This window comes from Toxotes jaculatrix, chromosome 5 (genome assembly GCF_017976425.1).
Source record: "Toxotes jaculatrix isolate fToxJac2 chromosome 5, fToxJac2.pri, whole genome shotgun sequence".
Lineage (NCBI taxonomy): Eukaryota > Metazoa > Chordata > Actinopteri > Toxotidae > Toxotes > Toxotes jaculatrix.
Genome location: NC_054398.1, coordinates 8238686 through 8257519, shown reverse-complemented (window position 1 = coordinate 8257519; position 18834 = coordinate 8238686). Strand labels below are relative to the sequence as shown.

General features: G+C 41.9%; 1 protein-coding gene across 1 annotated transcript in view; it reads left to right on the top strand.

The window, feature by feature from the left end:
- Nucleotides 1-17588, top strand: part of si:ch211-1e14.1 (UPF0606 protein KIAA1549) — a 36007-nt gene extending 18419 nt beyond the window's left edge. The window contains exons 9-21 of the mRNA XM_041038425.1: nucleotides 3238-3415; nucleotides 4401-4585; nucleotides 8141-8376; nucleotides 9201-9337; nucleotides 10272-10286; nucleotides 10727-10932; nucleotides 11153-11382; nucleotides 11519-11663; nucleotides 11754-12077; nucleotides 13666-13718; nucleotides 15434-15582; nucleotides 16180-16334; nucleotides 16613-17588. Of these exons, the coding sequence (XP_040894359.1) occupies nucleotides 3238-3415; nucleotides 4401-4585; nucleotides 8141-8376; nucleotides 9201-9337; nucleotides 10272-10286; nucleotides 10727-10932; nucleotides 11153-11382; nucleotides 11519-11663; nucleotides 11754-12077; nucleotides 13666-13718; nucleotides 15434-15582; nucleotides 16180-16334; nucleotides 16613-16852 (2253 nt within the window). The 3' untranslated portion in view covers nucleotides 16853-17588. The remainder of the gene's footprint in view (nucleotides 1-3237; nucleotides 3416-4400; nucleotides 4586-8140; nucleotides 8377-9200; nucleotides 9338-10271; nucleotides 10287-10726; nucleotides 10933-11152; nucleotides 11383-11518; nucleotides 11664-11753; nucleotides 12078-13665; nucleotides 13719-15433; nucleotides 15583-16179; nucleotides 16335-16612) is intronic.
- The last annotated feature ends 1246 nt before the right edge of the window (nucleotides 17589-18834 follow it).

Below are 18834 nucleotides of genomic sequence, written 5' to 3'. Positions count from 1 at the left end.
GTTTGTTAATGGATTACTCACTAAATCTTAAAAAAAAAGCTTCCTTTCTTGTACCATTTATATCGTTATTCCCTGATGCAAGCTCTCTCTAACTACCTTGCCCGAGTACTGAGGGCTCATTATGTGAGTGTTGCAGTATTTGTAACCACTGAAAGCCGTACTGCTTTACTAATCAGGCTCTAGCTTTTGTGGGTTCGCTCCGCACCTGCTCGGCTCATCTCTAAGGGGACAGGATAGGGCTCTGTCTCCATGGCAACAACATCCCATTCAGCCCAGGGCCCAGCCACTCAAAGACCACAACCTCATGAGTCCTTGTTCTTTCTCCTCTTCCTCATTTCTCCGGCCCTGTTACTTGATGGCTCCTGTGAGCACACAGAGCTGCTAAGAGCAGATCAATTATTAATTGTTTCTCTTTCTCTGTCTGTAACCGGCAGTTGGGATGATTAAGAGTGTGTGTCTTTGTTGAGAGGCGAGGCATTATGGAGGGAGAGATACAGAGACGGGGGTAGGTAAAAGATTCAGAAATCAGAGGAACAGGGAGAGCAAAACACTTGGAGAAAAGAGACTTGTAATGAGAGACGAGAGATGCATAACTGATCCAGCCTTATGAAGTCTGAGTGCATACGGTGGTCTTTAAACAAGGGGGCTGTCAGAGTGATAAATATCATCCTTGGCTGAGTAGCAGCCTCACTGTTTCTGACCTTTCTGCCTCCCGCATCTCTGTCTCCATAAAACCCGCAGAGCAATTTAGGAAATCGGACAGTTGTGGTGAATCTGCTAAGATTAGATCTCTAGTTTTAGGCTCTGGCATCCTTTCTACATTTCACAATTATATTTTTCACAGTCACAAATATGAATATGTGTTATACATGGAAGCCGTAATGTGCGCTTGTGTTACTTCCAACTTTGATAAGATACAAATGTTTTTTTTTGTTGTTTTTTTTTTACATTTCAAAGACACTTTTCTTTGAGCGTCTGTTGGATATAATGAGAGTGAGGTGACTCAGACTGAACTTCTGAAGAATCCTTTGTCTCAATCTCTTGCACATGCAGACACACACACACACACATACACACACATTTATATATCTCTTTGCAAGGACGCTCACTGAAATAATGCGTTCCTTAGCCCCTCACCCTATCCTTAACCATCACTACTAAATACTTAACACCAACCCTTACCCTAACCCTAACCTGCTAATGCTAGTCTTAACCCTCAAACAGCTTGTTAAAGTTGTGAGAACCAGCCAAAAGGACCTCACTTTCCCAAAAACTCTATTAGATGTATAATTCAAACTGGTCCTCACAAAGATAGATTTCCAAGTGCACGCACACACATGTATCTCAAACAGATGCCCTGGACTGTCATAGCAGAATCAGTGGGGTGTTGTCACCTATGAGAATACCTTATGAGTCTGCCTAGACAGATAAAAGAGGAGGTTGAATTGGGGACATTCACGCTGCCATCTTTCCACTCTAATAACCGTGCATGGACTGGATTAGACCCTGGATGAGGAAGCCTGCCCAGCCGTTTTTCTGTGTCAGCCCAGGCATGACCTGCGTTTTACTCTTTCCAGTAATGCAGACAGCAGACAGCACAGTGCCTCAGGGCACCCAGAGGGACACCATGCACACACACACGCACACGCACACTCACACACACATTCCTGTCTTACTATAGTTGTGAGGACACTCATTGACATAATGCGTTCCCTAGTCCCTTAATATAACCTTAACCATCATAACTAAATGCCTAACCCCAACCCTTACCCTAACTTTAATCTAAAATTTATTCTAACCTGAACCATTAAACCAAGTCTTAATAATCAAACAGCCATAAGGTATGTCCAAATGTCCTCTCTCCATACAGAATGTGAGTTGATAAGAATGTGGTTTTTCTACACATTTGTGTGTGTTTGTGTGATTAAGCTGCACAGTTGTCATGTTATGTTAAAGAGGTGTACAATACATACAGTACAAGTACATACAAGCAGAATTTCGGACATGTTATTTCTGTGCCCAAAGACATTAAGAAGAATGTAAATATTTTAAGAAAAAGTGAAAGATCAGAGAGAGAATCTTTGAATATCTAGTTTCACTGGGGCTTGTATAATAAGTATAAGTATGACTCTCAATCCAGCAAAGGGCAAGTATAGAGGCCAAATAGTTGGTGCCTTAATTTTACTTTCTGCAGTCATAAAAACTAAAAGGTGATTAATGTTACAGGATTCCACAGAAAATGAGGTACCATACTCACCATTAAAAAGTCATCTTTATTATTGAAATTGTGACACTTTGCTCATTAGAGCCTTCATTAGTCAACCAATTTTTTAGTGTCGGGCCTCATCTTCCGTGGATTCCATGTTCATTTTTGGAAGCACTTCTTTTCCAGTTGCTTGAGCACTGTCTATTAGCCACAAATATAGCAGCAGGAAACCATTTACAGGTTATGGCAACAGATGGGAATATCAAAATTAAAACACGTTGCACAACTCATTTTAATTTTGATGGACTTGGATTGAAGTTTGCAAGTGTGGGTCCCTGAGCAATGCAAAGAAGGAATAAGGTCTTTTGAGGGCCCTTCAGCCTTTTTCCTACATCTGTGTATGTTTATGTTTGGAAGAAGACATAAGGTGCAATGATGTCTGCCAGCAGTTTAAAAGAGGGTTGTGGACAGCACAGGCAGTGATTTTGCAGTATTCATTAGGCCTGTTGATTGCTCTGTGTAACCGAATAACAAAAAGGAATAGGCACCAGCATCCACATACAAAACAATGTACTCTGTGTAACAAGAAATGTTTCCTTAATATTCCACCATACTAATGCCTCCAGACACATGGCTAAACAAACTGAAGAGTTTTCTTGAAGTCTAGGATGCAGTGAAAAGCTCCCATGGCCTCTCCAATTGCCAGATTAAAAATTCCTGAACTTTTATGGGAAACAGATTTCTGTCTCTTTTATGACTTAAAGAAATACTCATTCTGCAATAGCTCCGTACCAAGAGTTCAGTACTTGGATAATATAATACAGAGATGGATTTAAGTTGCTCTTATGATAGAAAACTGTAATTCTTATTTCATTTCATGTGTTTTTAGACATTTGTACATCTCTCTGACTCCCACTTCATCTGAATTGTTTAAAATCAGACCATTTATATTTACTCATCTACCACACTTTTCCATATAGATATTAGGACAAGTAACAAATTGTACCTTCCCTCCTTGTTTCAACTCCAAGGTTGTAAGCGCGAGCCGGCTGGTGGGTGTGGACCACCCCTTGGAGATAGTGTATTTTGTGGAGGGTCCCAGTGGTCAGAGGGTGCCTGCAGTCCAGACAGCCAACCTTCTCAACAGCCTGGACGTTCAAAGGGCTGCCATCATCTTGGGATATCGTGTCCAGGGTATTTTAGCACAGCGTGAGTACCTCTTGCATAGCAGATAACTGACATTCAAGGGCAGCTAAGCAACATAGTGATTAAGAAGATGGTCCTTGACACGGACAAACTAAATTAGAGCTCCCATGGCTGTAAACATCCACACTGCAGAAGCATCCAAGGGCAAGACACTGAGTCACTGCCATTTTCTCGGGTGCTGGTATGTAGATGAAGTAAAGGTTATAAATGTTGGTAATAACAGACTTTCCCGTTTTAGTGTAAATAGTTATTTAATCTCTTGTTGTCCAGCGTCTTTGAGCACCCGGAAAAGCGCTATATAAATTTGATGTATTATTGATGTATTATTATATTGTTTTTATTGTTAGCATTGTTGCTTTGTTGTTAAATGGCCTGTAATTCAGTGCACTTCACGGACTGTTTTGCCTTTTGTTATCTGAGCTGCACAGTTCAAAGCAGCTTTTCAAGGTTGCACTTAACTGAGTAGAGCTAAATATGTGTTTGAGCAGAAGGAAAGAAATAGAAAGGACACAACAGTAGGAAAATTGTTCATAAGCTCCTAATAAGAAAAAAATTAGATACCAGCTAACTGCTGGCTCCATGTCTTCCTTTGTATGTTTATAGCAACATTTGAGCTAATTACCTTCCCTTGTACACACTGTACCAAAAGCCTGTCTTCCTCATTAAGAATCTAAACAAGGGATGAAGGCCTAATGAAAGCCCCTCAAGGGAGTTCTGTTTCTGTGCCGACTGTGTTCTCTTACGGTACTTTCCCCTGGGGATGAAATGAGTGTTAATTAAAACTAATGAAGGTCTGCATTGAAGACTACAGTAGCGAGACGAGCGCCGGCACTCAGATGATACTGCACATTTAACTTAGCATCTGTACAGTGCTTGTGAATAGGCTTAAAGGTAATAAAAAGGGTGCGCTTGATATATGGAACCACATACACAAAGGTCAACTTAAAACTAAAACTCTCTGTTACTCTCTCAATCTCTTTGTGTAAAGCTATAGAGAAAGTGACTTCTTCACCCTCTGACGCTGAGAACACCAACATGTGGATCGTCATCGGGGTGGTGATTCCCCTCCTCGTCGTCATCGTCATCATTTCAATCCTGTACTGGAAACTGTGTCGGACGGACAAGCTGGAATTCCAGCCAGACGCCATGACCTCCATCCAGCAGAGGCAGAAGGTAGTGTCCCTGCAGTGTTGTAAAGCGTCTGACCAAGGCTTCATTTTATCAGCTGTTCAAAGTCATTTCAGCTCAACTGTTCTTTCTTCAGTTGTCATATTTGATATGTGTAAAATGGCCACCATGGTCACCACTGTAACATCAATTATCAAGGCCGAGGTTAGGCTAGGTCAGAGGTCAGAGGTGAGCCTCTACTTTATACCTATTTTCCAAAAAGGGTTGAATCAAGGGCAGCTGGTCTGGTTGTCTTCACCTCTCATCCAAGTCGCTTTTTGAATTCTCACGTCATCTGTTCTAACATCTATAAGTATGTACAACCTGTCCTGTTGCCCTTGATTCAACCCTTCTTGGAATGACCTGGATGACTAAGAATCTTCACAGACAGTTCATCCCTAAATGTAAGAGGGACGGCTGAGGCACACCTATAATGTATTTATTTAATATGCCACAGTGTGTTATGTTCTGCATAGAAAGGTTCTAGGCAGCCAATCTGGAAAACCAGAAACCCGAGACCACTTTCAAATTCAAATGGACTGCTAATTAATTATCTCTATCTGTCACTGCCATGAATGTGCTGCAGGACTGCACAGAATCTGGACTTCTTGTTCATCATTTCTTCTTTTAGATTGGAGTAGTAAAACTTTAATGACCCCAGTAGAGAGACTTATTAAAGGACATGAGCTGGATTAGAAGGCAAGATACTATGAATACATGAGATGGGCCTTGGCTGCTCTTTTATTTTATTTAAAACTTTGTGTCCTTACATACTCTGCATCAGTTCATCAGTTCAGAGAGATCCAGGGTAAAGTTTACTACCGAATCTAAGAACAAGCAAGGGTTATGTGACCCTAAATTATTAATCATTCTGGTGTTTAGATGCTCAGAGAGTAGATACACAGAGTACTATGCACCTCCCATATAGTACATGGCATAGTAGTACTAATGAATTGTGATATTTGAAAGCAATTGCAGTGTCCAAATGAAGCCCAGAGTTTTAATAGCCTGGCTATCAGGCTATGTTTTGTCTTGTTTTGTTTGTTTGTTTTGGTGAGAGGGATGGGCAGAAAGTGGCTTTTATTTTTGGATACTTATATTAATGTGAAGGATGCACGTAGGACTAATGCACAGTTGTGTGTTATCTCTGCTTTGCTGCACTGACCAACAGCAGTACTAGAGACCTTTGTACACTCTGTAGTGCAGTAGAAACTGGAGCTCTGTCTGAGTAGCAAACACCTGCAGTGCTCTCCAGCTCCCAGTGACTCTTTCATCATTAACTCAGATGTTGCTGACACAAAAACACCACTCTAATCCAATCCTAAAATAGAATTTTTTTCTTTTTGCATGCTGAATTACAGCCAGCCTGTTTTGGGCATCTGTGTATGTTTGTTTTTTTTTCAGGTTCCTGACTTACTGGTTGATCTTTCTGTCTTTGTCTTTGAGCCAAAGTGTGAACAAAACCCTCCGCATTGGGTTAATGCAGTGAATCTAATGTGCAGAATCACTTAGCCTGGCCTCTCTGCTTAACACAATCATGTGTCACTTAACACCACTCCTCTTCTCTCAGTCTACTACATCATTCAGAGAATCAAGGACCTCCCTTCACCAGAAACTCCCTCCAGCCAAAAAGGATATAGAGTTTAGTGAGGAAGATGAGGGGGAGTATGAGGAGGAAGAAGAGGAGTATGAAGAAGAAGAGGAGGAGGAGGAAGAGGAGGAGGAGGAAGAGAAGGAGGTTAAAAGGGGGAAGGTACAGAGCAGTGTCTGGTGGTTTGTAGAAGATGTACTGGAGACGTAGTTTTGTGTGTATGTTTGCTGTGAACAATAGCCGCTCTCTGGTTATTAATCTAATCTTGCACAGTTAAATAAATAAAGTACACAGTAGTGACTAGTTAATAGTTCAGATTGTGAGTCTTAGGGAAATGTCGGATACAGAGACAACAGCATCATGCCTAGAAGTATTTACGCTATCCACCATTGCTTCTGCTTAGAGACCAGTAGCTCTCCCCAAGAGCAAAAAGACTATAAGCAGTGAGGAGGAGGAAGAAGAAGAAGAGGAGGAGGAGGAAGAGGAAGAAGAGGAGGAGGAGGAGGAGGAGGAAGAAGATGAGGACAAAGATGATGAAAAGGAGAAAATTAAGAAAGGAATTAAACCAGATCAAAGAAGACAGGAGAGCAAAGCAATGCTGAAGAAAACAAAGGAGATGAAGAAAGAAGAGAAAATGAAAGTGTTGTCTAAAGGGACAAGAGCCAATGAGGAGGTATACTGTGTAGTAAGCCATAGAGACTAGTGCTTGTTTGCATTAGCGGACGTTAGGATCCTGCTTTCCCCAATTATTATGACCAGACACAGAAAAATCCGGTATTATAGAGAATGACGGATTTGACTGCAGGCGTAGCACAGGTGTGTTTGTCTTTAGATCTTGTGAAGTAGTAGATTTATATAGGTCATTTTGCATGTATTGGCTGTTTGTTGTGAGCAATTCCCCAATTTAACATTAGACCATACTAAGTAGTAATTAGTGAGTATAATGTGTGGGAGATATCACCAGCTGTCTGTTTACTTTCATTCAGTCCCAGTGTTAATTACACTGAAACAGCTTTTACTGTTTCAGCTGCAGCGTTTTGAATGCTGTCCCTTTCAATGACTGGCCTTGTTTAGATGCCGTGGAGAGCAGTACACACACACAAACATATACACATACCCTCTCTCAGGATTAGCAGTTTCACACTGGCAAGCATCACGCTGGATTAGCAGTTTTATACCAACAAGCCTCTTCTAAGCTACACATTTTGCTTCAATAAACTCAGTGAGTGTTCGTATAATTCAGAGAATTAACAGGAACATGTCGTGTCACTCCTCTTCTCTTCTAGCCGTGTTTCAGTGTCATAGGACCAGAGTTTCACAAACTGCAAGCACACATACTCAGATCTGACATCCTCTGTTTACTATTTTGCTGTTGGAAAGCCCAGAGGGCTTTACACTGAAATAGTCTCACTGCTTCCATCTCCAGCCTCCATCCCTCGCCAGCTCAAAGGAGGGAAAGCAAGCTCAATGTTTCCCCACATCTCTCATCCCTGTCCCTCTTTTTCTAAGCCTTTCTCTTTATTCATTAATGTCTGTCTGTCTGAGTCTCCCTCTTGGTCATGCATTCATCAGTCATTCAGCCTAATTATGAACTCAAAACTTGTCTTCCCATCTATCTGGCTGTCAATTCACTCACTAGCGACTCTTGGTCTTGAGAGAATTCCAATGCAGCACCATCACTTGTCGCTGTCTGAAACTGTATTTGCGGCACATTTGCGCCTGTGGTTTAAACTGCAGATTAATGTCATCGTGCAACATATTTCAACATGACTGCACTCGATGATGAACACTAGATTACTGAATATTTCCCTGTCATTAAGTAAATATTTACAGTATTGTTAATCTTTCCTCACGGTCTTTCTCTTGCTTCTCTTACTTCTGCCTTGTTTTTCCACCTTTCTTTCCATTCCCTATTTCCTAAAACTGTGTGTTCCTCCTCTCTTTTCTTTTTCCTCTGCCCCTCTCCTCAGTTGCAGGCCCCCAGTGTGAAAGGCTTCGACTTTGCCAAGCTGCACCTCGGCCAGCAGAGCAAGGATGATGTCATGGTGATTCAGGAGGCTGTCCCGCCAGGGCCTGGCCCCGGGCCCCTCCCCGTGTCCATTAAAGATGGCCTCAGTCCATCGGAGAACGGGGAGATCCCCACACCCAAATCCAAAACCTCAGCCTCCTCCACCAAAGCATCCCGCAGTGGCCGAAGGCGAGGAAGGTCAGTTCTGCAGAGTATAGGTTCAGGGCAGGAGGAGAAATTTAGCCTGACAGTGAGTCCAAATAAATATTAAGAAATGGAAAGATGAAATTGCATCACGGTGTGTCAATGTAGGTTATGCTGTCATAGGTTACATAAATGTGTATATAGAGTTTTAACAGAGCTATTTTTTTTACCCTATCTTTCTGATTTTCAGCTCACCTCAGTTGGGACAGTCAGTCAGCCAGACTAAAAGCTTTTGACAGATCCTCTGATCAATTATTAATGCATTAGACAGTGAGGGATCTTCATTTGCTCTTGCAGACTCTCTATATACTGAAGCTCAGAGTATATTAAGTTAGAGTGCTTTTTTTTTTTACTGTAATGTAGACATAATATAGTTACAATTTTGAACAGATCAGTTGTATCATGGTTGAGTTTCATTGAGGAATTTTACATTGTAGAGATAACTTGAATAAATATGTGCATCTTTACCAATACCTCCCTGTACACTAACCGCTGCTAACACAGTTGTACAGCAGTTACTGCTTAATGCATTTATTACCTTATGTCATTTTTGGATTGGAGGGGCAATATTTGTTGTTTTTCTTGACTTTATAGCAAAGCAGGACACATTAACTGTGAATTTAATCATCATTATTAGTCAAAAATACTTCTCCATTTAGCTCTATAAGCTTCAAGTCATATTATCATTTTGTAGAAAGAAGACTCCCCCCAGCTTTTACCTTTTGCCTTTCTTCTTTATGCATGGCATTTCAGCATGTTAGTGTGTTCATGGGCTTCCATTATTTATGTAAGTGTGTGTGTGTGTGTTTTCTGGGTAGGATCTCGCCGTCAGACGGTGACTCTGTGGTAAGTGACCATTCCAGCGAGCGGGAATCGACTGAGGAGAACCTGAGAGGCCATACCACGCCCAGCGACAGCAAGCAGACCCGTAAGGTCCCCATCAATGTTTTAAATGGCAAGTGGCCTTTGCAACACTCACATCACTCCTCCAAACACAGAGAATGAATATGTGGGGGGAGGTGAAAACTGAAGAGATTGGGCAGATATAAAGAGATTAAGAGAGAGCAACTCAAGCTGGCATGGTTTGATTGACAAGAGGGTCAAGTTGAGAGCAAGGGAGGCTGTGAAGTGGTGAAAAAAAGACAAAGCAGAGAAAGACTGTGGAAAAGTGCAGCATCAACCCAAGCAGTGACATAAAGATTACGGAGGGAAACAGTGAAAGTAAAAGAAACACCTGGTAGGAAGTCTAGCCGGTGGTCGAAAGAAATCCAGAGAGAGAGGGGAGTGAGCAGGGAATAGGAGGGGAAAAAAATAGCTGAAGTTACTCTATCTGACAGCTTGTTGATAGATTCAAGCCTGCAGTGCCACTCAGAGACTACGTGCTGGAGCCAGACGCAGTCAGGCACACAGACTTCAGTCTGACTCAGCCACAGAGGAATGGTCTCTGTTTTGTTAATGATAAATCTCAGCCTGAGACTGTATATACTCCCCCACAATGTTTATAAGTACATTGTATAGGAAACATATTTGGTATTATGTAATGAACCATCTCTCTTTTTGTTCCTTTTAGTCTGAATTTTGAACAGTGTTTTTTTTTTTTTTTGTCATCAGAAGCAGCTCCTTTCTATCAGAACAGGAGAGAAGCTTTTATCAGCTGTGGAAATTTACCTGCCTAAATGACTCACTTGTCTGTCCCTCTCTCTCTCTATGCGTCTCTGCTTTACTTTTCTTCTCATTTCTGAAAAATTGAAACAGCCCTCGCGGTGGCCACACTTCAGTGCACCAGGCTTTTTGGTTTTTATTATTAACTTATACTAACCACTTGCTGCTTTTATTTGATCCTCCTTCACCTCAATAAAACTCTTTCTCCTTTCTGTTGTGGTTTGCAGGCAAGAATAGAATTGGTAAGAGTTTGTCCTCTTTCCGTCTGTGTCTCTGTAGACCTCAGGCTTGACCCCCAGCAGCTGTGTCTCTGTGCTGTCTGTTTGTTTCAGAAGTAGCTTTGTGTTTGGCTTGTTCTCACCATCCATCAATGTCTTCTGAGCTGTCACTCACAGTGTAGACACAATCAACTTCACAAACAAAGGCAAAACCATTGTTTGAAATGAAGTTTAGCTTTTAGAAATAGAAATCAGTTGTCCATTTCATGTTACCACCGGAAACATTTACTCCATGCTTTTTGCCAGTTCAATAAAAAGCTAAATGTTTCATGGAGATCCTCGCACAGTCGCAGTCTGTGCTTTGTTGCCTGATTTAACTCGGCTTTAGCATTTAGACTTTTAATAACTGCACTGTGCTGACTGAGTTAACCTCTGGTTTCTTGTTTGTTTGCTTCCTTCCTCAGGTCCTCCACCCATGAACGGCACGAGCGAGCAGCTGTCATCAGCCTCCATCTTTGAACACGTCGATCGGATGTCTCGTGCCACCGACGCGAGCAGGAGACTCCCCAACAAAGTCCAGCTTATTGCCATGCAGCCCATGCCGGTTCCTCCGCTGCACAGTCCACCCACCAATGGCAAAATGTCAGACACCAACCAAATTAACAAAGAGGTTTGCTCCTTTGACTTTTTTGGCACAGCAAGAACTGTTGGTTCTGGAAAATTAATCAATCTAGTGCAGTCACAATGAAAAAACACAGAATTTGATTAGAAAGAATTCAGTTACTTTTATAAAAGTACAGAAGAAATGATAGGAGCAGATGAGAGTGTTACAAATCCTTAATCTGTACGTACTTTAGGCATGTTTTCTAATTCAGTCATTTTCTCCTCAGATCCAAGTAGCATTGAGGCACAAGTCAGAAATTGAGCACCATCGTAACAAGATACGTCTACGAGCCAAGAGGAAGGGCCACTACGACTTCCCCGCAATGGATGACGTGACCAGTGGCCTCGGCGACATGAAGGACCAGGATCGCATCTACCAGAAAGCACAACTACAGATAGACAAGATCCTGGATCCCGATGCTCAGATGCCCTCCATCTTCATGGAATCCAAGAAAAGGTTTGGGCTCATAGTTTGGTATGGTGGTAGTAAAGTTGTTTCTGAAAAGAAAATCTGTGTTTGTGGCTGTCTAGGGCTGATTTTTTTTTAATTTATTCATATATTTAAAAAAAACATTTCTCCATTTGTTTCTCAGTGGTCGAGGGAGGCGCTCTCCCAAACAGAGGATGAAGGAGCAGCTGAACGGAGGCATAATGGATGCCGACAAAGACCACCTCATCACTGAGGACAGTGATGCTGCTTACAGAAAGTGTCCTGGGGTCAACAATGTGGCCTATGTAGTGAGTAGTGCAGAAACATCATGAGGTCTGTGTGATCATACACTGTATGACCTCTCTAACCGCTAATAAATATGTTTGCATTTATTCCAGTCGGATCCCGACCAAGGCCCAGGATCCCCTCACAGGAGCCCCTCCCCCATTGACGATGTGTTCCTGGGTCCCACTTCCTCTCCTCCAGGTCACGCCCCTCCCCCACCCCCCTATATGCCCCCTCAGCCCTCCATTGAGGAGGCGCGGCAGCAGATGCACTCCCTGCTGGACGATGCCTTTGCCCTTGTGTCGCCCACCTCTCAGGGCAGCACAGCGGGGATCACTCTTCCAGGGGTCAACAACCACGCCCCTGGCTCCAGCCCTCCAGGTCGGGGCCCCAGACCTTGGGGTCCCTCCTACCAAGCTCTTGGCCCTTTCCCTGGTGTAAGTGGCCATCCCTGGCATTTCTATCTACTGGATACTTTTGATAGAGCAATAACCATTCAGTCAAAATCAAACCATACTTCTTTCATGTTGCACTGAGCTTTTGCTGGTTAAAGATCCTGTAAACTGTATTTCTGTCATGCATCTGTTCATTTCTCTAATCTGGGGAGAGACCAACAGACGTAGGATCCCTGTTTAAATTTGCAACAGCCCAAACAGTGAATAGACACATGTAAAATCCCTTGTATTCACTATCTCCTCCCTTTCTCAGTTCATTCCCAGCAGGAAGCCTATAGCTTCGAGTTTAATCGTGTTCTCTTAGCAAACTAATCAGTTAAGTATTCCTCCATCTGTCGCCCCCATAGATCTGCGACCTTACAACCCCCATCAGCTATCTACAGCTCCTAAGACTCTACAGTAATATACCCTGGATATGCCTGATCTGCATTAGCTCCTTTTAGTGTAGGCTGGTTTCACAGAACATACAGTCATCGACGTACTCCGAGGGTTTCTTGAACAATAAACTTAGTATTTGCAGTTGTGGTTTTTTTTTTAGCTTATATTTAGACTATAATACTGTGCATGTATAACACAGTGTCAAGAGACAAAATAGAAGTTATCTATTGCATATTCAGGGCTTTGAAATTCATATTGAAGGGTAGAGAGTTGAGCTAAAATTATATAAAGGTTTTCCATGCCCATGGGCACTATATGAGAAGGAAAAAGTTATGAGTTGTTTAGCAGTGGAAGAGTATTATATTAGTAGTACAGGAAACTGTAAAGATTGTTGCCCATTAAGTCACTCAGATTAGATTAGCTCTGAGGCCTACGTATGCTATACGTATGTCAGTATTATGACTGTTTAAAAAAAAAGGCATTCCACACTCTCAGTGGAAAATTATAAGCACAGTGTTTCATGGATATAGTGTGTTGTTTTATGGTAGTAATACTAAAGATATTTCTGTGTTGACTTAATGTTCCCTGTGCTAATTTAACATTTCACTTACTTACATTTTTAAAATCCACATTTAAATGCATTTTACAGCTGTAAAGACACATAAATCAGTGTCCTGCCTGTAAGAGGTCCAACACCAGTGTTCACCCCAGGTGACAATTATGGAAAGAGACTTAACAATGAGCAGTGGAGTCATAAAAGTCCATTTGCAGGTTCAGTGCTTTAATATGCTGGGAAAGGTCAGCTGTAAAAAAAAAACAACAACAAAAAAACAAAAAAAAAGAGTGATATCCAAGAAAACCACGCTTGGTAAAAACAAACATTCTTTACTATGTGAATTCAGCCCCACTGCCAAAATGTGCTGTGTAGCAATAGGCAGAGCACTGCTTTGCTTTTATAAGAAATATCAACGCCCATTTTCAAACTCTGTTCGCGTTAATTAAAATATTTGATTCTGCTTCATCTTGATATGGTATGAAAGCTGCGCCATATTTTTTAAATATATTTGTAAGCTGATTATACCTGAGAACCACAAATGCAAACAGTGTCTCCTGCAGTCTCTGTTTCAGTTTTTGTCATGAAGGATTTTTACTCACTTTTTTCTAAGTGTATGTTTTTCCTTGTCTCCCCCAGAGGTTCACTGAGTTGGGCATGTCCCCTCCTTCAGTCCAAGGCCTGACACCAAGGTTAGTAGAGCAGTCTATGAAAATTGCGTATTCATGTATAAATTAATAAATAATTGTGCTTATTTGACTTTCACGTCTTCCTACAGCAAAATGATTTCTTATTGATCAGTGCAGCCTGATTTCCACAACTTCACCGGTGGGAATATTTTCCTAAAGGTGCATCGAGTGCATTGTGCCTCGTAAATAATTAAAGAAGAGTCATCTTTATTTTATTGGTTTAATGGATCGGGTCCAAGCAGTGGTCTCTTAAAGCAGTAGTCAGCGATTCTAATCCCATACACCTTTTGCCAAATTCAGTGAGTATGTCCTCACAGCCTGCTAACTGTCTGTTCGGCATGTGAACAGAAAATATTGTGGAGGTTGCGGCTGTGTAAAACAGTTGTGCTACATTTCACAGATTCAGTTGGTCAGTATTGTTTTGTTCCATTTGCTAATGTTCGCGATTGTCTAATCTCAACTGGTTCGCTAGCAAGCAGGAATTGGTGTTGCTGTGTGTCCATTAATGTTTAATTATTTGCCCACAGACATCCAGTTTACTTTCTAATTTGCCAAGATATGCTGTAGGTGTGATGTTAGCTATATTAGGAGGAGAGTTGTGAGTATTGCTGTCTGCAGCTGGTTTACTGGCTATGGATGTCTCGTCCTCTCTGTTAGCTTTGCAGCAGCAACTGAAGCCACAGTTTGCTAACCCATAACCTGGCTAACATTAGTTACATTGATAAGAATGATAAGAACTACCAGAAAAGACAGAAACCATCTTTGTCAAAAATGTATTTGACATGCACTTTGATTTTTTTGGTGTTATCCCACTCCCAATCCATTAACATGGAGGGGCAGGGTTTATGACTGATGCTGCCACCATCAACCATGGGATGATGAAAATGTTTGGGCTTCACCACTGAGAAGCTGTCGTGTCATCCGTTTTTATGTATAGTCACTGGTTGTGCTGTTGAGTTCAAATAGCAACAGTCTTTCTCCACAATCGACTACTCCTCCTTTCACTGGCTCCCGAATGTCATTACACAGATACACACACTGTTCAGGCACAGCGCCAACAAATATAAGCAGCTTTTTTTTTTTCATGAAGCCCATTTATTTTCTAGAGAGCAGAGCAGCCAAAGGAAACGTAATTGATGTATTTGTGGTCAAACAACTTATCACCACCGGAAATTTTAGCCCAGCAGAAATAAAATATCGTCAGCAGCTGTCAAACACTTTGTTGTATGTACTTTGTGGTTTTGAATTGTGAAACGTTTAAGACTATGTGAACTGCGGACGACCCATTTTAAGCATGATGCTGTACCACAAAGACACTGTAGAATCAGAGTGAACGACAACCCTGTTGCTAGCATGGTCATGCATGTGAGCACCAACACATACATATGTCGTACACTGTATGAACTGTCCTCTAGGTTTATGCTGTCACACGTATGGAAATTTGTTGGCAGAATTTCATCATATCAGTTCAGAAATTATTCAAGTTTCATTAGTTGGCTTAACCATGAAGTAGTGTGATCAGTCTTTGCGCTGAAAACTTCACCCAGATTTCCATATTGTCATTGCTTTTGTAGAAAATGTTGAGTTGGACATGAATGTTCTGTATTTAAAAGGCTCTGTTCACTTGACAGTGTAGAGACTGGAAATGAGAAAAAAATATTTCATGTTTTTATGAAATTGCAAGTAATAGAATTAAAATGGATTTCTCTGTGTTTCAGGCAAGGCCTTGGCTCCAGTTACCTGCCACCAGGAGAAACAGCAGGGCACGGTGAGCAGCTCCAGCCAGACAGCCTGTACTCCAGCAGGGGCTTATTCGCTGATGAGCTCCCCTCATCTGCCAGACCTCGACCAGTAGGGGGAACAACAGGTACAGGTGGAAACTACATGCACGTACACATGCAAACAGCCCTAAATTACTAATACTGCTCTGCAAACAAACCTCATGGTGTGCATGTCTTAATCCCATTTTCTCACAGCCTCGTTTAAGTACGCAACAGGATTAAAAAACACACATCTCGAGCAATAACATTTGAAGGTTGAACTTATCGTCTTTATACAGTGTTTCTCTGTGAACATAGTTTATTTTAGACCTCTTCTAGATGTGGGCCACAGCACTGTTCCTTAATCCAGACACACAACTTCACCCCATAAACCTGTCAAACTGAAAGAGCCTTGTCTTTGTCTTAAATTATTAATGGAGCTGACGTGATGCTGCTGCAATCATGTGACTTAGAATAATAGAAATGGATTCTGGCATTTACCATACGGAGTGCAGCACAGCACGGAGTGCAGCACAGCACAGAGTGCTTTTCAGACTGTAATGATTGCATCAAAACATATTAGAGGGGCTGTAGAGGATTGACTGCTCTGCAGCTCTGATGTGATATGTGTGATGTATGTGTGTGTGTGTGTGTGTGTGTGTGTGTGTGTGTGTGTGTGTGTGTGTGTGTGTGTGTGTGTATAGGCGCCCAGCTCCATCATCTTACACAGGTGGGATTGTCCAGCCGGATGAATGGTTACCCTGCAGGGGCCAGGGCTGCTCCAGGCCAGAACGGAGGCATTGGCTGGAACCACTACCATGATGACAACTTCTCCAGGGCAGAGCCTGAGAAAGATGCAGTGAGTGAATCATAGATTTATTCATATTAGATTCATTAACCTTGAAAGTGGTGAAACTTTCGCTTTATTTGTCCAAAGGGATTTGCTCTCTTTTAAGGTCTTTCCTTTTTTTTTTTTTTTTTTTTTACATGTTTAGTTTTTTAATAATGCCAAATCTCCTTCTGGTTCTCTACCACTTGATATCTCCTTCTTTCGACATTCTTCCTCCATTTTCCTCATTTTTTTCTCCTCCTCCTCTCCTTCTTTTTCTTCTCTTTGCCCATCTTTCCTGCCCTCAGTTCCCGGACTGTCCTGACTACTCATCCTCCTCTATCTTCCAGATGCCTAGAGGTGGTATCAGGGAGCCTTCGGCGCCCCCCACCCACCTAGATCCCCCCGTGATGGGCTATCTGTCAGCCCCACCGCCCCTGGATACGTCTCCTCCTACCCACTCCTCTGCCTCCCTGATCAAGGCCATCAGGGAGGAGCTGTTGCGTCTCTCCCAGAAACAGGCAGCTATGCCCAGCTACCACAGCTGAAGCCCTGGCCTCCAGTCTGTAGCTCTAACCAGTCATGCCACTGACCCTGCCTGCCTGCTTCGCCTAATCTGACAATGCTTCCCATGGAAGTCCCCTGAGGGTGTACAGCAGAGAGATAGTCCTGCTAAACTGAAGTGAAGAGGTGGCTCTTTGAGATGTCTAAGCGAAGAGGTCATCCTCTGCCTGAAATACTGAATGACAGGATGGTTGATACAGAATTGGATCAGCTGCATTATGTCAAATAAGAGACAGTATTATGAAATGAAGAACGATATGAACAGTATATGCTGGACCTGTAGGATGAAAAGAAAGGACATGTGTGGACTTGTCCTGCCTGTGTTTCTGTCCTGCACCTTCATTGTGGATCAGGGAATGATCACGCCAAGTACTGGGCCACTGTGGATCCACATGTTGGACTTTTTTGAGATTTTGCTGCATCTCTTCAGACTCAGTGTTCTTTGTCACGGTTTCATTCTCATGCTGCCTTCACTTAGACGGATATATCCCACATGACATGTAATTTCAAAAAATCGTCTTTTTTTTGCGTTACTTAACCTACCATACAGGTATTTGTTGTTTTTCCAACAGGAAAGGCCCTTAACCTCTTTATAACCATCAGGTGCTACTTCATGTTTTCTGCCATGATGAGCCATGCTATGCCTTGACACTGTGATGTAGTTCACCTGACCCGGTCTACTGTACGAGCCTACAGTAAGGTCAAAGTTCACAGCCAGCGAGCCAGTTCAGAAAGTGGGCACAAAGGGGCATCCACAGAGACTGATAACATTCATAAACACTACCTATTCTTTCCTTACTTACTGCAGTAGTACAGTTAGTCTGAATTGATATATTTTTTGAGCTCTTGACTTGCAGTACACAACAGTTTATTTTTTTTTCATGTTAAAGTCCTCTCTCGTACCTTGTTTTTGTTTATGTTTAGCGGCTGACAGACAGCTAGACAAACAGGAACAAAATGGCCTTGAAACACATAAAGCAAAATGTGTTACAAATATTAAGTGAATAGCAACAGTATGTACTTGACAGTTATGTACGCTTAGTACTGTATGTACTCAGTATTCGGTTGTAATTGATGCACTGTATGCAGACTACTTGGTACAGCTCAGGTTTTTCATTAAGAGATTGCTAATGGACAAATCAGTAAGAAGACAGTGTGATGGGTCACGGGGATGAACTGTTAATGAGGGAAAGTCACAGAGACCAGTATTCTGTTGTAACATTATCCTGTATTGACTATATACTGAATCACCATCTCTATTTCGTGCAGAATTTAAAGTTTTGCTTTGCCTTTTCGACAGCACAGGAAGCAGAAACGTTTACTGGATTTGTTGTCATTTTACGGTTTACTTCAACTGGTCATGTTTATGTGCTTTTTATATTCTCTCCGGATTTACCTTGCCTCATGTAATGTTCACCTTAAAATGTCACTTTAGTCATCATACTGGTTGGAAATCATCCTAGGTTACCCCCCCCCCCCCCCAACTCCCTTGATATTTTGTGATGTTTTGGGGCCTGAAGTTACATTTTATTTAAATTAAATAAAAGAGAAAATTATTGATTTTAAACGCAGGGCCTGGAAATATGTTTTTGGAGTGTGTTACCAGTATTACATGGTGGATTTTAAGTCTTCCATACACAAGCACCATCTTTTGGCAGTGAGATGAAACATTCTACAGATGTTACCAGAGCATATTTTCATCTTTTTGGTTGTTTGCAATGTGACGTGCCTTTTGGACTCACCTGAGCAGATGAAGTACTCTTCTCTTATGGCGACAGAAGTTCTCTTTGTCCTGTTTTACTGTAATTCACTCCAATGTCATGCAATATCCAACGCTGTGATTACCAGCTTAAATAAGAACAGTAGTTTCATAAAAGTCCTGAACAGTTGTGGCTGTTGATGTGTTGGTGCTTTGGAAGCTGAAATGACGTAACATCCAGGTAATGGTGATCAAACATTGTGCTTG